Here is a 21,694-nt window from a genome sequence, read left to right as displayed (position 1 = left end):
TCGGTATGACAGGGATTTCTAGTTCTGATAGTACGAGATTAATCCTTAGACTTGAGAAATCATGGAAGTCACATCCATCGAAAGGCTGTGTCTTTGGATATGGTGATCGATGACTGTGTCGTGATGCATGATCATCATAAGCCCTATCTAGTGCAATCGAAGTATATAGTGAGGACAGTAGATTCCAAGAAATGATATGTCCCCTATCAGTATATGACAGTGAGATTTCCTATGTGCTCAGAGATGGTTTAGATTCTAAAAGTACTTGGCCAAAGCAATTGATCGATTAAGGATAGGTCACTTAGACCGGATCAGTAGAGTAAACGCATCTCGTGTATCAAGCATAGTTGTCTAGTCAAGGATGGGAACCGACGCCCAATTTTATGCCCTAAACTAAGGTTGGGAGACAGTTGACAACAAAACTATACTCGTATGGATTTAGAGCCTAAATGTTTACACTGCTATTCACCTAGTCTCTAGTGGCATGGACTGTTTTCAGATGGCCACCTATGGTATTTTTTGGCCTTTAATTTTATTGTACATCAAACTTCTGGGAAATAGATCAAGGGCACACCCCTTTTCGGGATTGATTGTATGCTTAATAGCTTTATAATTTATATTTCATATTTCATGCTTTCGCCAAGCTTTATAAGTCGATCCACTCCCTTTTTTCTTTGGGTTCACCCTCAATTATACATGAGCTAGTATCCAACATAATTAATTAATTTTAATTAACCATTAATTGAAATCGCCTATCACCATAGGTGGCCATCTATGAACGATCCATGGCACTAGAGACTAAGTGGACATTTAGCCTCCCATATTCCATATAGGTATGGTCCTTCCGTTGATCATCTCCTCACCTTAGTCTAGGGCATGAAATTGGCGTTGGTTTCCATTCTGGACCAAGCAGCTAAGCTTAATACTTGAGTTGTGTTTACTCCATTGATCAATATAGAAAACTATTCCCTATTTGACCGATCACTATGGTCATAGACTTAAAGAGTCTAAACCATCTTAGAGAGCATAGGAGATATATCCTTCTTAGATTGGCAGGGAACAGATTCTATTTTGAAATCTACCATCATCACTATATACTCCTATTGCACTGGGCAAGGCTTATAACGACCACATCAAAGACATGGTCATCTCTAGCTCGATCCAAGATACACCATCATATGCATGCGACTGCCATGATTCCTTAATTCCAAGGACTAACTCGTATTATCAGAGTTAGAAATTCTAGTCATATCGACCAGGCCTCTAAGACTTCCATATGCGAATTCATACGTCTTACTAAAATTGCATAGATGTCTAACGTGTATCGCCTATGAAACATGATACTCATCTAATGAATGAAATACTTAGTTCAAAGCTTCTATACGACCCCCCATGCCTAGTTTCGAGATCCTCAACTTTAAATATTTCAGACCAACCCTCAAAAGTTGGTTCCATAGCTGCCATCCAATGCGCACCCTATTACATGGTTATTCAATTGGCTATGAGCATTTGTTGTGATGTTAAAACACGGCTTCACGTAATCAGTAAGCACAACAAATACATAATACCACAAATAAACGCTGACTGCATTCATCAAGTTAATATCACATTAATAAAGATTATTAAAAAGTTCTCAAAATTGCTAATACAATTGGCTTTCTGGTGACCTAGTTTAAAAGTAAAGTCACCCGAAACACAAGGCTACTGTAACTCCTCAAGCTTTATTGTATTATCACAACATGAGAGTTCAAGTCATATCGATAATGTCCATAAGCTTTTATATAACAACTCTTTGTGAGTCAATTCAGTACGATAACCCTTTGTCATCAACCTACTAAAAATGTATAGATGTCTCATGCTTGTCGCCTATGAAATATTGACACCCATTAAATGGATTCAGTACTTAGTGCAAGTCTCTGTAGAATCTTTGATGCACAATTTTGAAGGTCCTAGAGTTGAAATTTTAGACCATCCCCCAAAAATCAGTTTCATAGCCGCTATCATATGCGCGACCTAACTTCATTGATTATAAAAGATAGTTGGGCTTTGTCCTTAACATGCATAATAAGCACTGTGTAAGTGAAGCACAACAAAGAAGGCCAAAGATAATTTTACTTTATGCATTACATTAGCACTATAATGAATAAGATTGTCCTCTACCACATATGACAAGAGGCCAACTTATTGACTTGTCGATCACCTATTTCAGAAAAAAAATAAATCATCATAGGTATGGTTCATGAAAAAATATGTTGCAACAGCTTTCAAAAGTAGAGATGGGGTAAGCTGTAGAAAATGTAATGAAAATGACATACAAACGACACCAACATATACAAACATTAATTTTCATCAATTTAAAACTCTATTGTGTATTCATGTATCTAAACATTAAATAATATTCAATTATTTGTAAATATAGATTATTATTAAATATCATCCAAGGAGCTGAAAGTGCATTGATTACGATGTTTGAGGAAGCAATAGCCGTATATGTGGGACGCCCTGTAGATTGATTATTATCTAATATCAAATGAAAATGTAAATTTTTACTACACCGCTTTTCCTTATTACACTCATTATTATAAACATGACAATCTTGGAGGAACCATGTTCTAGGAATTATTTTTAAAGAAACTAAAGATCATGTAATGTAATATATTAAATATTTTAGGGAGAACATCAGTAAGAAACTTGTACAGAATTTTGATTTCTCACTATAGTCAACAAAAAGGTTGAAATGATCAATAGCAAGCTGAGCGTCATAATAGAGGTAATTGAAAAAAAAAACATCTATCAGAAAATAAGGAAATTGAAAGATATCAACTAGGACCAAAAACAAAACTTATGAGCAAGAAAGGCAACACATCAATTGAAATCGGTGACAAAGATGAGGTGATCTCAACGGAAGAAAGTCCGAAGAAAAATAGAGGACTACGCAAACAAGAACAATTTGAGATATAAATCTCGAGCAATGACGAAAAAACTTTACACAATTTCAAAAAAAAAGTATGGGACAAAATTCATTAAAAAAAGCAAGAAAAGAGTACGTTACCACGAATCAAGATCAAAACAGAGAAAGAGTAATGAAGATGACCATATATTTATGTTATATTGTTATTTATATTTAGTAATTTTAATTTATTTAAGTTTTTCTATATATTTGGACTTGTTTCAAGTTGACCACCCTCTTGATAATTCATTTCTTTTATTCAAGTTAATTGATGTATTTTTATATAACACATTTTAAAATAATAATATTATTTTATTAGAATTATATGAAGCACGTGCATGTGTAATATAAATTATAAATGTAGACCCATCAGTAATTTACTAAGAAATGGTTGTGCTATGGATAACTGACTGTTGATATATTGTGGTCTCGTTCTGTCACATTTTCAGAATTTTGCTTGCTCTAAATGGAGAACTGCTCTCTACCTCAGGACGCTTTGTTCCTTGGTTTCGACTGTTCTACTCAGTGAGTAACTCGATCCTCCTTAGTGTCTCCTGTTTAATTTATACTTTAGTAGAAAAAACCGTTTTCAACACCTATTTCCCAACTCAAGAACTGGTATAGTTTGAAGTTGCTTCTGGGTTTCACTTAAATTTAACAAATATATGGTGTGGATGGAAGTATCTGGATCTAGGCATGATAGCTTTTTATTTTTCTCTTGTGCCTAAGCTGATTATTTCTTGGGTTGCTACTTTACTGGTTGTTGTCCAGAAGTTTGGCCTTTTGATAATTCGTTTTAAAGGTTGAATCTTTTACTGATATGGGCATACATTAGGTCACTGAAGGCAACTGTATTAGATGCAAACCTCAAAATATATGCTACGGCGGTCGTGAATTTCGACAGTGAATTGCCCCATTACAAAACTAAAGATGGTGTTTACCGGGATCTGTTGGTGAATGGGAGGATCGTTTCACCCACTTTGATGTGGGTGGAGGCTTTAGACCTCATAATTCAGAGACTTGAAATGTCGAAATTGGACTTTGGAAAGATTATTGCTGTTTCAGGCAGTGCTCAGCAACACGGTAGTGTTTATTGGAAGAGAGGGAGTTCAGTGGTGTTAGCATCATTGGACTCCAAGAAAGCATTGGTGGAACAACTTGGTGATGCATTTTCGGTCAAAGAATCGCCTATTTGGATGGACTGCAGCACCACGGAGCAGTGCAGAGCCATTGAGGAAGCTGTAGGAGGTGCATTAGAGTTGTCAAAGCTTACGGGTTCTTGTGCACATGAGAGATATGCAGGACCACAGATTCGGAAAGTGTTTGAGACACAACCAGAAGTGTATAAGAATACGGAGAGGATCTCGCTTGTTAGTTCTTTCATGGCTTCTCTTCTTATTGGGGGTCATGCTTGTATAGATCATACTGATGGGGCGGGTATGAATTTGATGGATATTAAGTTAAGAGCTTGGTCGAAGAAAGCTTTAGAGGTTTGTTTCAGGCATTTTGTCATACACTTCTTAGGCTTATTGCATTTCTCTCGCCATTTTTCACCACATAGTGCCTTTGATGGGCTTAAGCTATTATTCTTATGTTTCTAGTTTGTTTATGTTAGTATTTTGCGATGTTTGTAGGCCACAGCCCCAGATTTGGAGGAAAAACTTGGAAATTTAGCACCGGCGCATGCTGTTGCTGGTCTCATTTCCAACTACTATGTGGAAAGGTTGGTAATGCATTATTATCTGCTATGTATATTTTCATAAAATTTGCACTCTTCAAGTTCTTGCTGTTAGATAATCAATATTCCATCCACAAGGTTAATTAGTCTTCTTGTTATATGACCAATATTCTATGTATAGGATTAATTGCACCCAAATCCCCTCTAAAAATATAGAATTACATTTCCCCCCCAAAAATTTTGAATTTATACCTACACCCTTCCAACTTTTAAATTCTTTTGAGAAAATTGTAATGTCATATTTTATTTTTTGGGAATCTAGGTGTAATTAACTCTCAACCTATACTGTAAGGGTTAAATGCAGTTTACCCCTTGTGATATGTGAAATGAGCAAATAAACCTCTATAAAAAAGAATTAGCACCCCCTCCCCATGTGTTTCGGAAAATGAACAAAATTACCCCTATCAATGGTTTAGATAGGGGGTAATTTGCTTTATTTTTCAAAATATTGGGGGTAATTTGCTATTTTATTTTTCACATGAATTTTTTTGCTCGTTTCTCATACCACACAGAGGAAATAGCATTTGTCCCTATACCTGTAAAGCATGAGTGGCTTGAGATTTTCTGTGTTTTAAACGTTTTTGTTTGTTTAACTCTCTGATAAGGTATATACTAAGTAAGTAACTTAAAGCTCAATGTTTATGAGTTGTTGATCGCGTACAAATTAAATGGTGGCATATTATGATGAAAATTGAAATAAATTAATCTATGTCGATTATCAGTATTATTATAGTTAATTCATATAATTATATATATGTTTTCGTTTATTCTTTACTATTACAACTTCATGAATAACATGGGATTTTTTGAACTTAATTTTTTTTTCTAGATGTGTGATGCCCCTTGATCTAGAAACACACTAGCGGTAGTGTTCTTAAGTTTGAAAGCCTCAGAAAAACACCAAGGCCACATCGAAAGGCACACTAATGTGAGGATAATATTAGTTATATTCATTAGAAAAGTTTCCCACATCGAAATGCATCAGTTGGTGATACAGTTAACTCATTTTTCAGATATCACTTCAAGAGTACTTGTCTTGTTGTTGAGTGGTCTGGAGACAACCCCAACAGCTTAGCAGGTGAGTTCATCCCTTTCTACATGGAATTGCCCATCCAACCTCCTTTCTTTGTTTCTTTGCATCCTTTCCGTATCTTCCATGCAACTCATCCATCAATCATCTGGTGAACTTGACATTGTTTGAACTAGTCCATACATGGATTAAATGCTATCTACCCCTCAAATATGTGAACTGAGCAGATACCCCCTGTAAAACAAGAATAAACAAGTTAACCCTTATATTTCAAAAAATAAAGCAAAACCCTCTATCATTGGTTTAGATACGGGGTAATTTGCTTAATTAAACATAGGGGGCAATCTATTTTTTATAGGGGATTTTTTGCTACATTCTCATATCATAGGAGGATAAATTGCAGTTTTCCCCAATAGCCTATAGTAAATGAAGATCAGCTAGGCGAGGATGGTGGTGGGTTTTTTTTTTTTTTTTTTTGAGGGAGGTTGTTGAAGTAGGTGACTTATGTTCTCAACTAGTAGCTTGATAGTTGATCTCCAATGTTTAGTAACTCTACTTTCATCATTATCCTTTGTTATATTTAATTTTCCATATAACTTAAAACCATTACTTTAGTTTAATCAGTGGGTATGGCTCAACACTGGTATCCTTCATCAGAAGTCATTTTGATCTTGGTGCCAATTGCTCTTTTTGCATGGTAATATTGTTGTTATATACAATATAACAATCTTATTACTGAAATTAAAATTAAACTGTAAGATCTGATATTTCTCTTTCTCAGGCATCGTCAAGTTCCTGCTGTAATCCTATTAATGCATGCAAAAGCTGAAAGTATATTTATGAATTATCTATTGAAACTTGTAGGGTAATTTCGTTATGTAAAGTTGATTCTCTTGGTGAGGAGCAACATAAAACATTAGTTGCGACACAGGCAGTGGAAAATATTAGATGTAAGAAACTTGAGTGTTCAAGTAAATATGCTTCTTATAAAGTCTCCAAGTTAAGATAAAATGTGCAATGGATGTCCCTCATTAGCTCATCTTCATATGGATGGCCGTCCTAATGTAGTGTCTCTTCCCCGAAGCAACCCCCCCAAGTTGGTGATGTTATATTTGCAAAGGTTAATTGAATTAGTCCTGTAATTTAGGGTGATTGGCATTTTAATCTTTTAACTTTAAGCACTGGCGATTTAGTTCTGTAACTTTTCAAAAAGTCACTGTTTTAGTCTTCTAGACAGATCTGGCAAAATTTGGACGATTTTACCGCTCTACAACTTTAAAATGCGTATTTAGTCCATTCTCACTAATTTTGCATTTCTATGCATATGTTACTCATACTCGCTGAGAATGGTATCAGAGCTTAAGTCTATTAAAAAAATATTTTTTTATATTACAGTTAGATATGTTACCACTACAGGATGAGATTTTTTCAAAAGTATTGAGGCGAACGAAAGTTCGAGTTATAATATCAACAGGGAATATTTCCAAACTCTGTAAATACAAAGAAGAAATTTTGTTATTGAAATTCTTAAGAAATGTGACAACAGTCCAAGAAGAATTGACTTGGATCTTCTCATGGAAGAAGAAAGAGAGGAATGGTCGAGGAATTTCGAAGTCTGCTAGATACTGCCAGGAAATGCTGTGAAGAGCTTACACTCCACTGAAGTTCATGGTAGAATCCCATCAAGGAAAAACAGAACGAGTACATTCCTTCCCCAATACAGTTCCAAAAATTATGATTCAAGGAATTGACTGGAAAGAACTCGAGCTGGATACCTCGAAGATTTCACAAGATCTGAGCAAAATTTAAAAGACAATTCAAGGCTATGGACATAGGTTAACCTATATGCCTATAAAAATAGAAACTTTGAGCCAGAATGTGGATGAAATCCTTAAGATCCTCCTGGATCTACACAAGGATCTTGCAAATCTGAAGACTGAAGTTACAGATCTAAAGAGAAAGCAGAGAAGAAACCCTGAATCATCCAGATCCAGTAACTCTTCTACATCAGGAGGGAAAGGCGATGGAGATTCTAAAGCAAAAAATAAGAGATAATCTGATCCTTGAAGCCATAGAACTCGACCAAAAAAACTTTATAAGATTATTGGAGTTAAGGTTGGAGGGTTTTGTGAAGATCGGATAGTATAATACCCTAGAAGGCACCAAGGCTAGTATCATTGCTGGATATTCAAAAAGCACAATGGTAGAACGGTTAGGAAGGCTTATCAAGATTCACTTCATAGGAGATGAATACTTCGAAGGAAGTAGAACGGAGAAGGCTAGAGAATAGGCACAAGCTCTCTTTGGCTTTCAATTAAGGAGTACTTGAGCAGTACATAAATATATTTATTGGTTTCGCAAGTATTTTTGTTTAGAGCGGAGTAGCAATAGAAGTAGCAGCTCCTATGTTCTTTGCAAAGATCTGCAGTCCATGGAGGGAAATATTGATCCAATCATACAAAGTGATTAAAGACAGTTGGATTCAGTAGCAAGGAAGATGTCTTTTGCTTAATGATAAATTGAAGGATTAGTGTTATCAAGCATCAATCCAAAAGAACATGAAGAGAATGAGAGGTAAAATAAAAAAAACTCCTATACGTTGTGATAACAATGATTTTCCTACCGTTATAGGAGAATTGAGCGAGCCAAGGAAGATAAATAAGCAAAGTAGTGACTTCTACCCTAGTTCTAAAAGAACCTCTTTCAGGCGGAGATCATGGTAGTCCAAATAAAAGAATAGATCATACAAATTTGGACATAAAGTTGGACTAACAAGGGCCTCATCTCAAGGATCTAACAAACGGAGACGAGATCAATGGGAAGAACTCCTATGAGGAGCACTTTCAAATGAGCCCATGCTAGAACTAATGAAAGTTTCAAAGACTGCAACTGTTGGATATGCGGAGCAAAGGGACATATATTTCCAAACTGCCCGCAGAAATGTGGTGAATTAAGAAAATTTGAAGCCACAGATAAAATTCTAGATGCAGTCTATTATCGCGATTTGATACCCATATAACAATTCGAAGATCTTCCTGCAAATGAGAGACGAATTTGGATGGATTTTCAACCGAGTCAGAATAACTGCCATGAAGAAGATAGGCTCTAGACATATGAAAATCTGGAGGGTTCTTTTCTATGATGCCGGTGTCAAATAGAACCATTGAAAGAATCATGCGTCAAGATTCCCACCTTAGCCCATACGATGGATTTAGGGTTGGAGGAATCGATAAAGTTCTCAACCAAATGGAACTGAACCAGAGGAAATATCATATAATTTACAAATCAAGTTGAGGTGAGTTTGATATTCCCATTGAACTTACTAGTAATATGATGGAAATACAACTTATTCCTAAAGAAGAATTCTTGAAAAATTAAGTAAGCTCAGAAAAGAAGTAGCTATTACTATAAAATGAATCCATATAGGAACTACTAAAGTAGTAATAAAAGTAACTTTTAAAGAGTGTATTGATTCAGAAATACATTTATCAATATTGGATTGAAAAATCAATAACTAAAGAGATGGTTATCTTATGATAGGTAACCTGTATGCAGGATTGCATACAACCTAGTAGACCAAGATTTTAGTAGTCTTAACCATTCATAAAGATTTTAAAAGAAATGATCTAATGAAAGAGGGAAATAGACCATATTCTATAAAATATAGTACAACTTATGCCCTTTTCAGTACACATTATTCACATTTGTTTATTAGGAAAGAGTATATTGAGATTTCTAGAATTTTGAAGTAATTTGCTAAGGTAATGACACTAAATTCAATTAGGATATCTATAATAGGTGGTGTCGATATTGTAATCAAGGTTCAACCAGTTAAGATCGAGCACTAAGCTCTAGAACTAACTACAGTGACAGAATACTTTAGAAGATAGAATAATAGACTACAAAGGAAAACAGTAGAAGGAGATAAAAAAATTTGACTCCTCAAGCAATTATAGTAAATAACGTAAAACTTAGAGACCTTGAAGGATGAAAAAAATACAAGTTATATTTGATATCACTAATAAAGAAAACTATTTTCCTTGTGATGACTTATATCATATGCAACAATTTGCTAGTTAGAAATAGTAAGCTATGAAATTCTAGTTACAGGAAGAGAAATGGGCGTATGACTTTGGGATAAATTTTCTCGAAAATAATAAACTATGGGTAAGGAAAGGTAAACCATATGGAATTCAGTCTGGATAGGGTTATCATAAGTATTGAATGACTAGTCCCTTTTCTATTTACATATCTATTGGTATGTTATATGATCAATATAAAATAAAGTAAGTTGCAGCTTATATTGATTCAGAATCAGGAATTTGTATAACAAACTTTGGAGTTTTCCCTAAAGAAACAAGGGAAACCTTACTCAATATTGCATCTTAATACTCAATTAAGAAATACAAGTAAAGATCATGATTGGAGGAGCAGCCGGAACACCATGGTTTAGGGTAAATACCTATCTACTTTCATGATATAGGTGGTAATATCTTGTTTGGTAACAATTTCATTCAAATATTTACAAGAAATATACAGGAAATCAGAGGAACCCGTTAATTTTTACTACTAACTATGGTAGTGAGATATAGGTTTTGCAATGAGAAATAACATTTAACAGGATAGTGCCCATAAATTTTCGCAACAGCGTGGTGATTTTGATGCCAAATTAACTTATCTAAAAATGTAGGGTAAGAGGAAATTCGGAAAAGCTCTTTTGTCTTTCAGGCAACAGGGACTCATCGATAGTGATAGCTTCTACGAGGAATTTGAGGATGAAATTAAAAACCTCAAAGAAGCATTACAAGAGATAAAGATACTAGATATAAGTGAGGAGAGCAATTTTCCCTCGAGAATGTCAAGAGGCTCATCTAAAGGAACTTTGGTGAAAACTCTCTAGTCTAATGAGATAGGAACAAGATCGAAGCAACTCTGAAAGTCCAACTAATGCAAATATGAGTATGTTCGATACAAGCCTATCTAGATGAATATGGAGGAGAAGAAAGATATGCAGGAGATTATCAAGGAGCAGATCAATCTTAGACTCATCAAGCCTGAAGACCTGTTTATAGTAGTCATGGTTTTCTGGTAAGAATCATGGTGATAAAAGGAGGTAAACTCATGTTGGTAATCAACTATCAAGGTATTAAGAGAATATTAGAATTTGATGGTTGCTACAGGCCTGGTAGACAACACTTAATTGATTGCATTAAAGGTGCAAAAGTGTTTTCTAAATTCGATTGCAAATATGATTTTTATCAGGTCAAGATGGAGAGTGAATCAAAAAAATCTACTGCATTCTCCACACTATAGAGATAATATATCTAGAATGTGCTTCCAATGGGATTAGCTAATGCACTCTAGATATTTCAAAGAAAAACGAATATTCTCTCTAAAACTATCTTGACTTTATGTTTGTCTACATTGATGACATACTGATTCTATTTAAAAATATGAAAAATCATATTAAACATCTTAAGATATTTTTTGCTGCATGCCATAAGAAGGATTAGTGTTTTTTGAGAAGAAAGCTACAATCGCAGTCAATAAAATTGAACCTTTTGGAATTGTTATTGACGAGATAGGAATTGAGTTATTGAAACATATTTATAAGAATTTATGCAATTTTCCAAACATGCTCAAAGACAAGAAGCATTTGCAGAGCCTCTTGGGAGCTGTTAATTTTACAACAATCTTTATCAAGGATCTTGCAAAATATAGAAAGGATTCTTGACCACTGTTGAAGGAAACTCAATGTTCAAAGTGGAAGTGGGAAGAAATCACACTCTAAGAGTTAATGAGCTGAAACAGGTTTGCAATAACCTGTCCAAACAAGCCATACCACAAGATGAAAATGAGTTAATAGTCTACACGGGCATCAATGAGTATAAATGGGCAGCAATGCTCATGAAAAAAGACTACTATTAGGGAAGAACCTTATAGATATACAGGAGGATTGTTCTCAAAACAACAAGCCCAAGTCCATCAACGAGAAAGAGTTCTTTGCAGTCTGGAAGACTTTTAAGAAATGACCTTTATTTTTAGTTATTAAAGAATTCATATTAAAAGTTGACAATAGTAATGTTAAGGATTTCTTAAAAAACAAACTAGAATCTAAAGCTGAGAAAACTCATATTATCAGATTACAAGAAGAATGCCAATATTATTGTTATAATATAGTCGTTATAAATCTCACGAGAATATTCTTGTAGATTTCCTGACAAGAGATGGAGGCATATGAACCAAACTCTATCATTTTAAGGCTCAGACATCTAAGAGAAAATTTTAAGGAGCTTGACAAGAAGTTTGGACAGCTAACGGTGAAAGCCCAAGTACCTGACTAAGTTCAAAGAGCAGATCTTGACATTATCCAGATTGTGATAAGGAGTACCATATTGGTTTTTAGCTCACTATGGAATGACCTGATGGAACCAATTCAAAAGGCATCACGCTCGGTGAGGACTCGCGAGTTGAAAGAGCATGACCTTAAACATGCCCTTAGAGTACATGGCTCTAGACCTATAGCGGCAGATTCAAATAACGCTTGCATGAGGCCATTGCCAGACTCTGGTGAAACAGTAACAATGGGATCACAGGAAATGCAAACTCCTAATGTTTCAAATCAACCTAACACCTATGGGATTAAAGAGGGAGAGACTAGCCTTAGGCCAATGACCGAAATCTTTAAAACTAATCCTAAAGAGTTAATATCTTCTTCTTCTATTTGGCAGATTTATCAGAAAATGTGAGAAAAAAGAGTGAACCCAAGCAAGACCATAATCGAAACATCCCAAAAATATAATAGAGTCCGAATGCTATAAGGGTCTAAACAAAGATGTCTGAAAATGGTATGACTTTGGAGCACTAGCTGCAATTCATACTATGTCACCAACTTTCCCAAAAATTTCAAGTGGATTAGTGGGGTGGTCTACGATCCATGGCAAAATAACCCCCACTTAAAACAAGGCGATAATCTTGAGTTAAAGTTCGTATCACCAACTCTAGAAACAGTAGGAAAAGGGTTTCATCTAGCATTTTATTTTATCAAGTTGCAAAGGCTAAACATGGTAGCTTTTCAGCAAAATCAACGTTGGCTTAGAAAAAGCTCCACTGGTATCAGCCATAAATAAGGATGATATTTCTACTACGAGAGCTTGGAGACCATGGGTTTGTCTTACTAAGATGGACAAAGTGAAGTATCCATTTAAAATCCACTCGAACAAGTTGAATGGACCATTCCTATTAAATTCCATGACAGGAAAAAGTATTGAGTTTGCAGAAAGCTTATTTGAAAAGAAGAGGATGTTGATTTGGGAAAACAAGCTGCCAACGACCGAAACTACGAGAACGAAGACATGCAATATGCTGTATGTTGGGTAATGACATAACCATATATAGGCTTGTTGAGAAATAAAAAACGCCCTTGTTCAGGACTTAAGTTCGGGTCACCCAAAAGAAACCCAAACCAAAACAGGATAAGAGTAAAATAAAGAATTTTTACAAGGCGAAGTAAAATCCAGAGAATGTAAAAATTCAAAAGCAAGACTGTCGGCAGATAACATTAAAGACCAATAGTTAAAAAGAATAGAAGCCAACTAGCAAGCACATGGCCGACAAGCCATTAAGGTCAACAACTAGAAAGGACGCGAGGACGGCGAACGCAATGACGTCATCCAAAAAAGATAAAGAGATGACAAACGCAATGTCGTCATTCAAAAAAAATTGAAGTCCGTGTTTGAAGTTCGCAACGGCTACAAATAAGGAAACAATGAAGCAAATGGAGATCATTGAAAGTTTTCTTCAACTCTTCGAAGCATAATTTTTTCAGTTTGCAAATATATGGACTAAAGTTGCTCTTGAAAAGTTGTGTAGGGGTAAAATTATCCAAAATTGGGTCAAAGGACTAAAATTAACCAATTTTGAAAGTTAGCGAACTAAAACTAAAACGAGTAAATTTATAGGATTAAAACTAATAGCAAGCAAACTTAAAGGACTAAACAAATAATTTTTCCAAAAAACTCAAAATATTTTACTTTGAAGAGTTGAAGAAGATTTTCGATGATCTCCATCTACTCCATTGCCTTGATAGTCATCCGCGGACTTTAACACGGACTTCAAACTTATTTTTTGATGATGTCATTGCATTCATCATCTCCTTGTCTTTTTTGAGTGACATCATTGTGCTCATCATCGTCGCGTCCTTTTCAGTTATTAGTCATGATGGCTTATCGGCCATGTGATTGCTAGCTAGCTTTCCTTCTTTCTGACTGTTGGCCTTTGTCATCTGCCGACAGTTTTACTTTTGAATTTTATATTCTGCGGGTTTTAATTCGCCTTGTAAAGATCCTTTCTTTTACCTTATCCTGATTTGATTTGGGTTTATTTTAGTGACCTGAATTTATTTTGTTCAGAACAGGGGTTTTTCCTGTTTTTCATAGCAAGGGCATACATGGTTATGCCATTGCTCTACATGCAGCATATTGCATGTCTTCATTCTTGTAGCCTCGATTACTGGCAGCTTGTTCTCCCGTATAAGCATTCTCTTTTTCTCGAATAGGCTCTCTACAAATGTGGTGCTTTTCCCTATCATGAAGTTTAACAGAAACGATACATTTAACTTGTTTGAGAAAATTCTAAATGTATACTTCACTTTGTCCATCACGGTAAGACACACCCACAGTATCCAGGCTCGTTTGGTTGAGATATCATCTTCGTTGATGTATGATTCTAGGGGAGCCTCGTTGTGGCAGCTTTAATCTTATTCAAAACCACCAAGTCTAGCCTCTGCAGTTTGATAAAATGAAATGCTTGATGAGAAACTCTTCCTGCGGTTTTTGGAGCAGTTATATGAACTTTAACTCTAGAATATCGCCTCGTTTTAAGTGGGGGTTGTTTTGCCATTGATCGTAGTTCGCCCCACTAATCTACTCCAGAAACTTAAAAATTTTCGAAAAACTTGGTGACATAGTATGAACTGAAGCCAGTGTTCCAAAATCATATTATTCTCGAACATCTTTTGATTTAGACCCCTCAAACATCTAGACTCTGTTATATTTTCTAGATGTTTTGACTATGATTTTGCCAGGATTTACTCCTCTGCGAGAAATTAATTTTTTTCACATTTTTTGGTAAACCTACAAAGCAGAAGAAGAAGATATCAATTCGTTAGTATTAAACTTAGAGGTGTCAGTCATTGATCTAAAGTTAATCTCTCCCTCTTTAACCCCAGAGGTGCTGGGTTGACTTGAATCAGCAGGAGTTTACACTTCATGTGACTCAATTGTTGTCGTTTCACCAGAGTCTGTGGCCTTGTGCAATATAAACAAATATCTAAATGCGATATAAAGAAATATTATTTTTCAATAAAACTAGGCTCTGATACCATGTTGAGCGAGTATGATGCAGTAAAATGAGAAAATAGTGAAACAGGACTAAACTGCTTGTTTTAAAGCTATAAAGGGGTAAAAATATCCATAATTTGTTTAGATTCAGTGGGAGGGCAGAAATTGTAGCATTTTTTAAAGATAGGGGACATAAATTGCCAGGATCAAATTTAGAGGCCTTAAAATGCCACCCCTAAATTGTGGGTCATTTTTTGTAATTAATCCCAAATAATATTGTGCTTAATTTTTATATTCTGAAATTTTAGCTAGATAAGAGATTCTGTTCCAGTATAATATGACCAAGGCATAAGTGTCATGCCTGAATCAAGATATGCCTCCAAACCCAACAAATGCAACTTGAGTTGGCATTTGAACTATATAATTTCTCAAACCCAAGGACCCTGCAAAATATGAGAATTTCACCCAAATCCACCAAATGCTGTATGGGTTGTCTTTAGTTCTTTTAACCTTGTCAACTGTCTTTCCGCAATAGTCTTCAACTTTAATGATGGTATTGATGACATATGTAGTAGATCACTTGACCCATGATCGTCACATAGAACTGGGGGAACTATTTAAACAATGTAAAAAAAAATTAAGAAAATAGAGTGAAATTGAAAGTGTTAAAATTTTAAGCAGCACCGCGATGACTAAACGTGGTGCCACTAATTTTTTTTTAAAAAAAATTATTCATGTCACCACGATGGCAACTCGGGTGACTGAACTTTTAAAAAAATATAAAAATTACATTTAAAAAAAAAGGCGATCAAGGCAGCCTGTAATTTGCAGGCTGTTTTTTGGCCTAACATTGCTGCCTTGGGCAGCGGTGACTGCAACATTGCGCCACCGCTGGTTGTTCCAGCGATGATGCAATGTTGCTATTCACTCTCCTTGCAGCTCACACTTATTTAAGTGTGAGCTGCAATTCACTCAACTCTCACCCGAGAGTTCCACTTGAGAGTTAGAGAAGAAGTTAAAATTCGAGAGTTCCACCCCAGGGTTAGAGAAGAAGAAAAAAGTTGAGCAGTGAGATTTTGTAGAGAAGAAGAAAAAATTTAAGCAATGAGAAAAATTTGAGCTATTAAATATTTATATTTTCAGTGATTATGGCTAACTTTGATCCTATTGATACAAGTGTATTGTACGGACAATTAAATCATCGGTCTAAAGATGTGCTCGGAGCTCCAGATACAACTTTATATGTACGACGCGGTGATATATCTTTTTTTCGCGTCCTTCAACTAGCCCTACGTCATATTCGTATTTTGCAAGTGCTCCAGAATATGGAGTTTTTGGGTGCTCTACAGTGTGGTCATATTGAGATTGACACCCACCTAATAACTGGATTAGTCGAGAGATGGCGTCACGAGATGCGTACTTTTCATTTCTCGATTGGCCAGGCAACTGTACCACTGCAGGACATCGCTATCATCTGGGCAGTTCTAGTGAAAGGTAATCTTATTACCGGAGTAGATAAAAGGTATAGTACTTAGTAGTGGCAAAATTATTGCTATCAACAGTTGGGTTCATGTCAGATGAAAATATTTTTAGATGGTCCAAAATAAAATTGACAGTGTTACACGAATATTTACTTGAAAATATGGGTGATGAAGATAGCCCGTTCGAGGTTCTATTACAGGAGGCACATATATGTGCCATGTGCATCATTGGTGGCGTATTGTGTCCTGATGCTACGGGAAACACCGTGTCGCGATTGTATCTACGGCATATGGAGAACATACATGAGGAAGGTACCTCAAATTGGGGTTCAGTAGTGTTGGTGTATCTATATCGGGAGTTGTGTTCGACATCACAGCGAGGGAAAACTAATATTAGCGGTGTCATGCAATTATTATAAATATGGGTTTGATTCTGTATCATAACACTTGCACCCGTTCCCTTGAATAATACTGCAAATCTAGTGCCAGCAATAAAGGACCCTGAAAACATCCTACCTATCCCTCCATATGCTGGACGGTATGAACATTTTTATTTATTTATATAGTTATAAAGAATTTTGATTTCAATTATTTTTCTAAATTTTGCTTTTAGGTGGCCGTATCATATATCTTTTACGCATACTTCTGAACAGAACTCTCCCAAATACCATATACTTGTTCTCTAGCTGCTTTCAAAGCTTGCCATGCCTTATGATATGGGATTTTAAAACCAAATCGATCTTTCACAATCTGCTGGACATATTTTATAACACACGATGGATCTTGACGAACCATACCAAGCAAATATTTTGCAATCATACTCTTTCCTAAGTTATCATGGTCAACAGAAATCTCATTCGTTAGGCATGTATGTGGTCTGACATACCTGGTAATTTTAAATAATCCCATGTTTGATTTGAAAATTCCTCTTAGCATCCAATTGCACCCAGTCTCTTTATCATATTTGCAAGCAACTTTTCACAATTTTGGTTTGCTCTCCAACACTCGGTATTCTCGTCTTGCAAATCGGATGAATAATCTTGTACACTTGCTTTCAAATGGTCCTTACTCTTAAAAATCATTCCGTTGGCAAGCTCTCCAGTATTTGAGGTGTAAAAATTACTCCACTTACCAGTAGGGATATAGATCGAGTGAGCAGGCACTTCTGGATGTGTTGTGCTAAAAAATAGAATACGTGGATATAGATTAGTTCGGTCAAGGATGGCGGGCATGTTCAAATCAAACTAATCTTGTACTTGGCTTGTTGACCCATCTACATTATCACCAAGAATATCTATCATAATTGGTATGCTTACATCACCATCATCTCATGATTATTATCAATCTGGCCCTCAACTTTAACCTCATCTGGTTTTGAGTCTGTTTGCTTAGTGTTTGACAAACTATCGGCTCAGGCTCGGCATCTTGTTTATTGTATTCAGGCGGACCCGCATAATCCAATGGACTTGCATATGCAGATGGACCTACATAATCCAATGGACATGCATAATTCGATGGGCTTGCATATGTAGATGGACTTGCATAATCTTCTTTAATACCAAATCGCGCAATTTCTTGAGTTACTACCGGCAAACTCGATAAATCCTGCGTTATCATAGACATATACATTCCCCACTTAGCAACAGTCGGGTTATCTGGTACAGTATTTTGAATAACTTTCTTGGCTTCGACAAAATATCAATAGACACATATCCATTCACCGGATTAAAAAAAATTTGCATATCACGATCCTTCTTAATTGCCAACAACGTCTCCCTCCTTTGTCCAAAATTAAATGTTATGTATTTAAAAAATAAATATAATTTAAAATCATTCCTATCAAATTCAATTTCTTCATACAAAATTAATTCTAACCCAGTAAATGTAGTACTACGAGAAATTTGCATAAATTCGAGCGGAGGATGATCATAATTTATAGAACCATTCGAATTAATTTATTGACCTCCAAAATACATAACAATATCAATGGTGTTTTGCTCTGCCATATCCTCACAATAAAATAAAATACACATCAAAATAAAATTTTTAATAGTATTATAATAAGATATCACCCTAAGATGATCATTTCATGGCTATTGAGAACGAATTAAATCAGATGGTTCTATTTCTCAATCTTTCTGACTTGCTCCTACGGAACCAAGGTCGAAAAGATTGAAAAAATCAATCATTCACAACCACTGATGAAGGATTCCTCGAAAAGTTAAGGATTAGTAATCTTTTTTAGAAATCGAATGGATTCGCTCTTATACATACGCGAATCAAAGGAACAAATAACATAAAAATTTAATAAATAAAAATAAAAAATTTAATAAATAAAAATCAAATTATTAAATTTTTGTGTTATTTGTTCCTTTAAATATCTTATTATAATATTATTAAAAAAATTTATTTTCATGTGTATTTTATTTTGTTGTGAGGATATGGCGGAGCAAAATACCATTGATATTGTTATATATTTTGGAGGTCAACAAATTAATTCAAATGGTCCTGTAAGTTATGATCGTCCTCCGCTCGGATTTATGAAAATTTCTCGTAGTACTACATTTGATGATTTAGAATTAATTTTGTATGAAGAAATTGAATTTGATAGGAATAAATTTAAGTTGCATATATTTTTTAAATACATAACATTTAATTTAGGACAAAAGAGGGAGACGTTGTTGGCAGTTAAGAAGAATCATGATATGCAATTTTTTTTTTGAATCCGGTGAATGGATATGTGTCTATTGATATTTTTGTCGAAGCGGAGAAAATTCTTCAAAATACTATACCAGATGATCGGGCTATTGGTGAGTGGGTAACGTATATGTGTATGACAACGCAAGATTTGCCGAGTTTGCCAATAGTAACTCAAGAAATGGGACGGTTTGGTATTAATGAAGATTATGCAGGTTCATCATCATATGCAGGTCCATCTGCATATGCAGGTCCATCTGCATATGCAAGCCCATCGGATTATGCAGGTCCATCTGCATATGCAAGTCCATTGGATTATGCGGGTCCATCTGAATACAATGAACAAGACGCCGAGCCTGAAGCCGACAATTTGTTAAACACTGAGCAAACAGACTCAAAACCAGATGAGGTTGAAGTAGAGGGGCCAAATTGATAATAATTATGGCGATGATGGTGATGTAAGCATACCAATTATGATGGATATTCTTGGTGATAGTGTAAATGGGTCAACAAGCCAAGTACAAGACCAGTTTGATTTGAACATACCCGTCGTCCCTGACAGAACTAACCTATATCTGGTTATTCCATTTTTCAGCACAACACATCCAAAAGTGCCTGCTGACTTAATCAATATCCCTACTGGTAAGGACTCGCCAACGGAATGGTTTTTAAGAGTAAGGACCATTTGAAAGCAAGTGTACAAGATTATTTGGTCCGATTTGCAAGACAAGAATACCGAGTGTTGGAGAGCAAACCAAAATTGTGGAAAGTTGCTTTGTAAATATGATGAAGAGACTGGGTGCAATTGGATGCTAAGAGGGATTTTCAAATCAAATATGGGAATATTTAAAATTACCAAGTATGTCAGACCACAAACATGCCTAATGAATGAGATTTCTGTTAACCATGGTAACTTAGGAAAGAGTATGATTGCAACACATTTGTTTGGTATGATTCGTCAAGATCCATCTGTGATATAAAATATGTCCAGCAGATTATGAAAGATCGATTTGGTTTTGAAATTTGATATCATAAGGCACGACAGGCGCAGCTAGAGAGCAAATATATGGTACTTGGGAGAGTTTTTTTTACAAGTATGTGTATGAGAAGTATGATATGACCACCTAAAAGCAAAATTTAGAAAAATAATTGTTCAAAATTCTTTAAAACTATATAAATAAATAAAAATGTTCATACCGTGCAGTATATGGAGGAATAGGTAGGATGTTTTCAGAATTCTTTATTGTTGGTACTAGATCTGCAGTATTATTTGAGGGAATCGGTGCAAGTGTTAAGATACGGAACCATGCCCATATTTGTAATAACTGCATGGCACAACCAATATTATTTTTTCCTCGCTGTGATGTCATACACAACTCCCGATATAGATTTGCTAACACTACTAAACCCCAATTTGAGGTATCTTCTTCATGTATGTTCTCCATATGTCGTAGATATAATAGCGACACGGTGTTTCCCATAGCATCAGGACACAATACCCCACCAATGATGCACATGGCACATATACGTGCCTCCCGTAATATAGTTTCGAATGGGCTATCTTCATCACATGTATTTTCAAGTAAAAATTCGTGTAACACTGTCAATTTTATTCGAGACCATCTAAAAATATTTTCATCTGGTATAAAACCCAACCATTGATGGCAATAATTTTGCTACTGCTGAGTAATATACCTTGTACGTACTCCGATAATAAGATTACCTTCCACCGGGACTGCCCAGATGATAGTGATGTCTTGCTGTATTACAGTTGCCTCGTCAATCGAGAAATGAAAAGTATGCATCTCGGAACGCTATCTGTTGACTAATGCAGTTGTTAGGTGGGTGTAAATCCCAATATGACCACACTTAAAACACCCAGAAATCCCATTTTGTGGAGCACTTGCAAAACACTATTGTGACATTAGACTAGTTTAAGGACGCGGAATAAAAATATATCACCGCGCTGTATGTATAAAGTTGTATCCGGAGTTCCGGACACATATTCAAACCGATGATTTAACTGTCCGTACAACATACTTGTATCAATAGGATCAAAATTAGCCATAATCACTCAAATATAAATATTTTAAAGCTCAAATTTTTTCTTCTTCTCTACAAAATCTCACTACTCAAACTTTTTCTTCTTTTCTAACTCTCAGGTGGAACCCTCGGAATTTTTTCTTCTTCTCTAACTCTCGGGTGAGAGTTGAGTGAATTGCAGCTCACTCTTAAATAAGTGTGAGCTGTAAGGAGGGTGAATAGCAACACTACATCACCGCTGGTACAACCAGCGATGGCGCAGTGTTGCAGTCACCACTGCCCAAGGCAGCGGTGTCAGGCCAAAAAGCAGCCTGCAACTTGTAGGCTGCTTTGACTGCCTTTTTTTTTTTTAATGTCAAATAGCGGTTCTTTAATTTTTACTTTTGTTTTATAAAAAATTCAGTCACCGCGATT

General features: G+C 35.5%; 1 protein-coding gene across 3 annotated transcripts in view; it reads left to right on the top strand.

The window, feature by feature from the left end:
• Positions 1 to 3,340: 3,340 nt before the first annotated feature.
• LOC105162188 (xylulose kinase 2) overlaps positions 3,341 to 21,694 on the top strand; it is a 31,568-nt gene continuing 13,214 nt past the window's right edge. For all 3 annotated transcript variants that reach the window (XR_016066376.1, XM_011080157.3, XM_011080156.3), the window contains exons 1-4: positions 3,341 to 3,475; positions 3,786 to 4,440; positions 4,585 to 4,673; positions 5,702 to 5,766. Coding sequence is in view for 2 of the 3 variants with exons in the window: in XM_011080157.3 (XP_011078459.1) it covers positions 3,417 to 3,475; positions 3,786 to 4,440; positions 4,585 to 4,673; positions 5,702 to 5,766 (868 nt within the window). In the remaining variant the exon portion in view is untranslated. The remainder of the gene's footprint in view (positions 3,476 to 3,785; positions 4,441 to 4,584; positions 4,674 to 5,701; positions 5,767 to 21,694) is intronic.

This window comes from Sesamum indicum, linkage group LG7 (assembly GCF_026168435.1).
Source record: "Sesamum indicum cultivar Baizhima isolate 11 linkage group LG7, ASM2616843v1, whole genome shotgun sequence".
NCBI classification, from domain to species: Eukaryota; Viridiplantae; Streptophyta; class Magnoliopsida; order Lamiales; family Pedaliaceae; genus Sesamum; species Sesamum indicum.
Note: the sequence above shows the minus strand (reverse complement) of the source record. Positions and strands in the feature narration are given on the sequence as shown.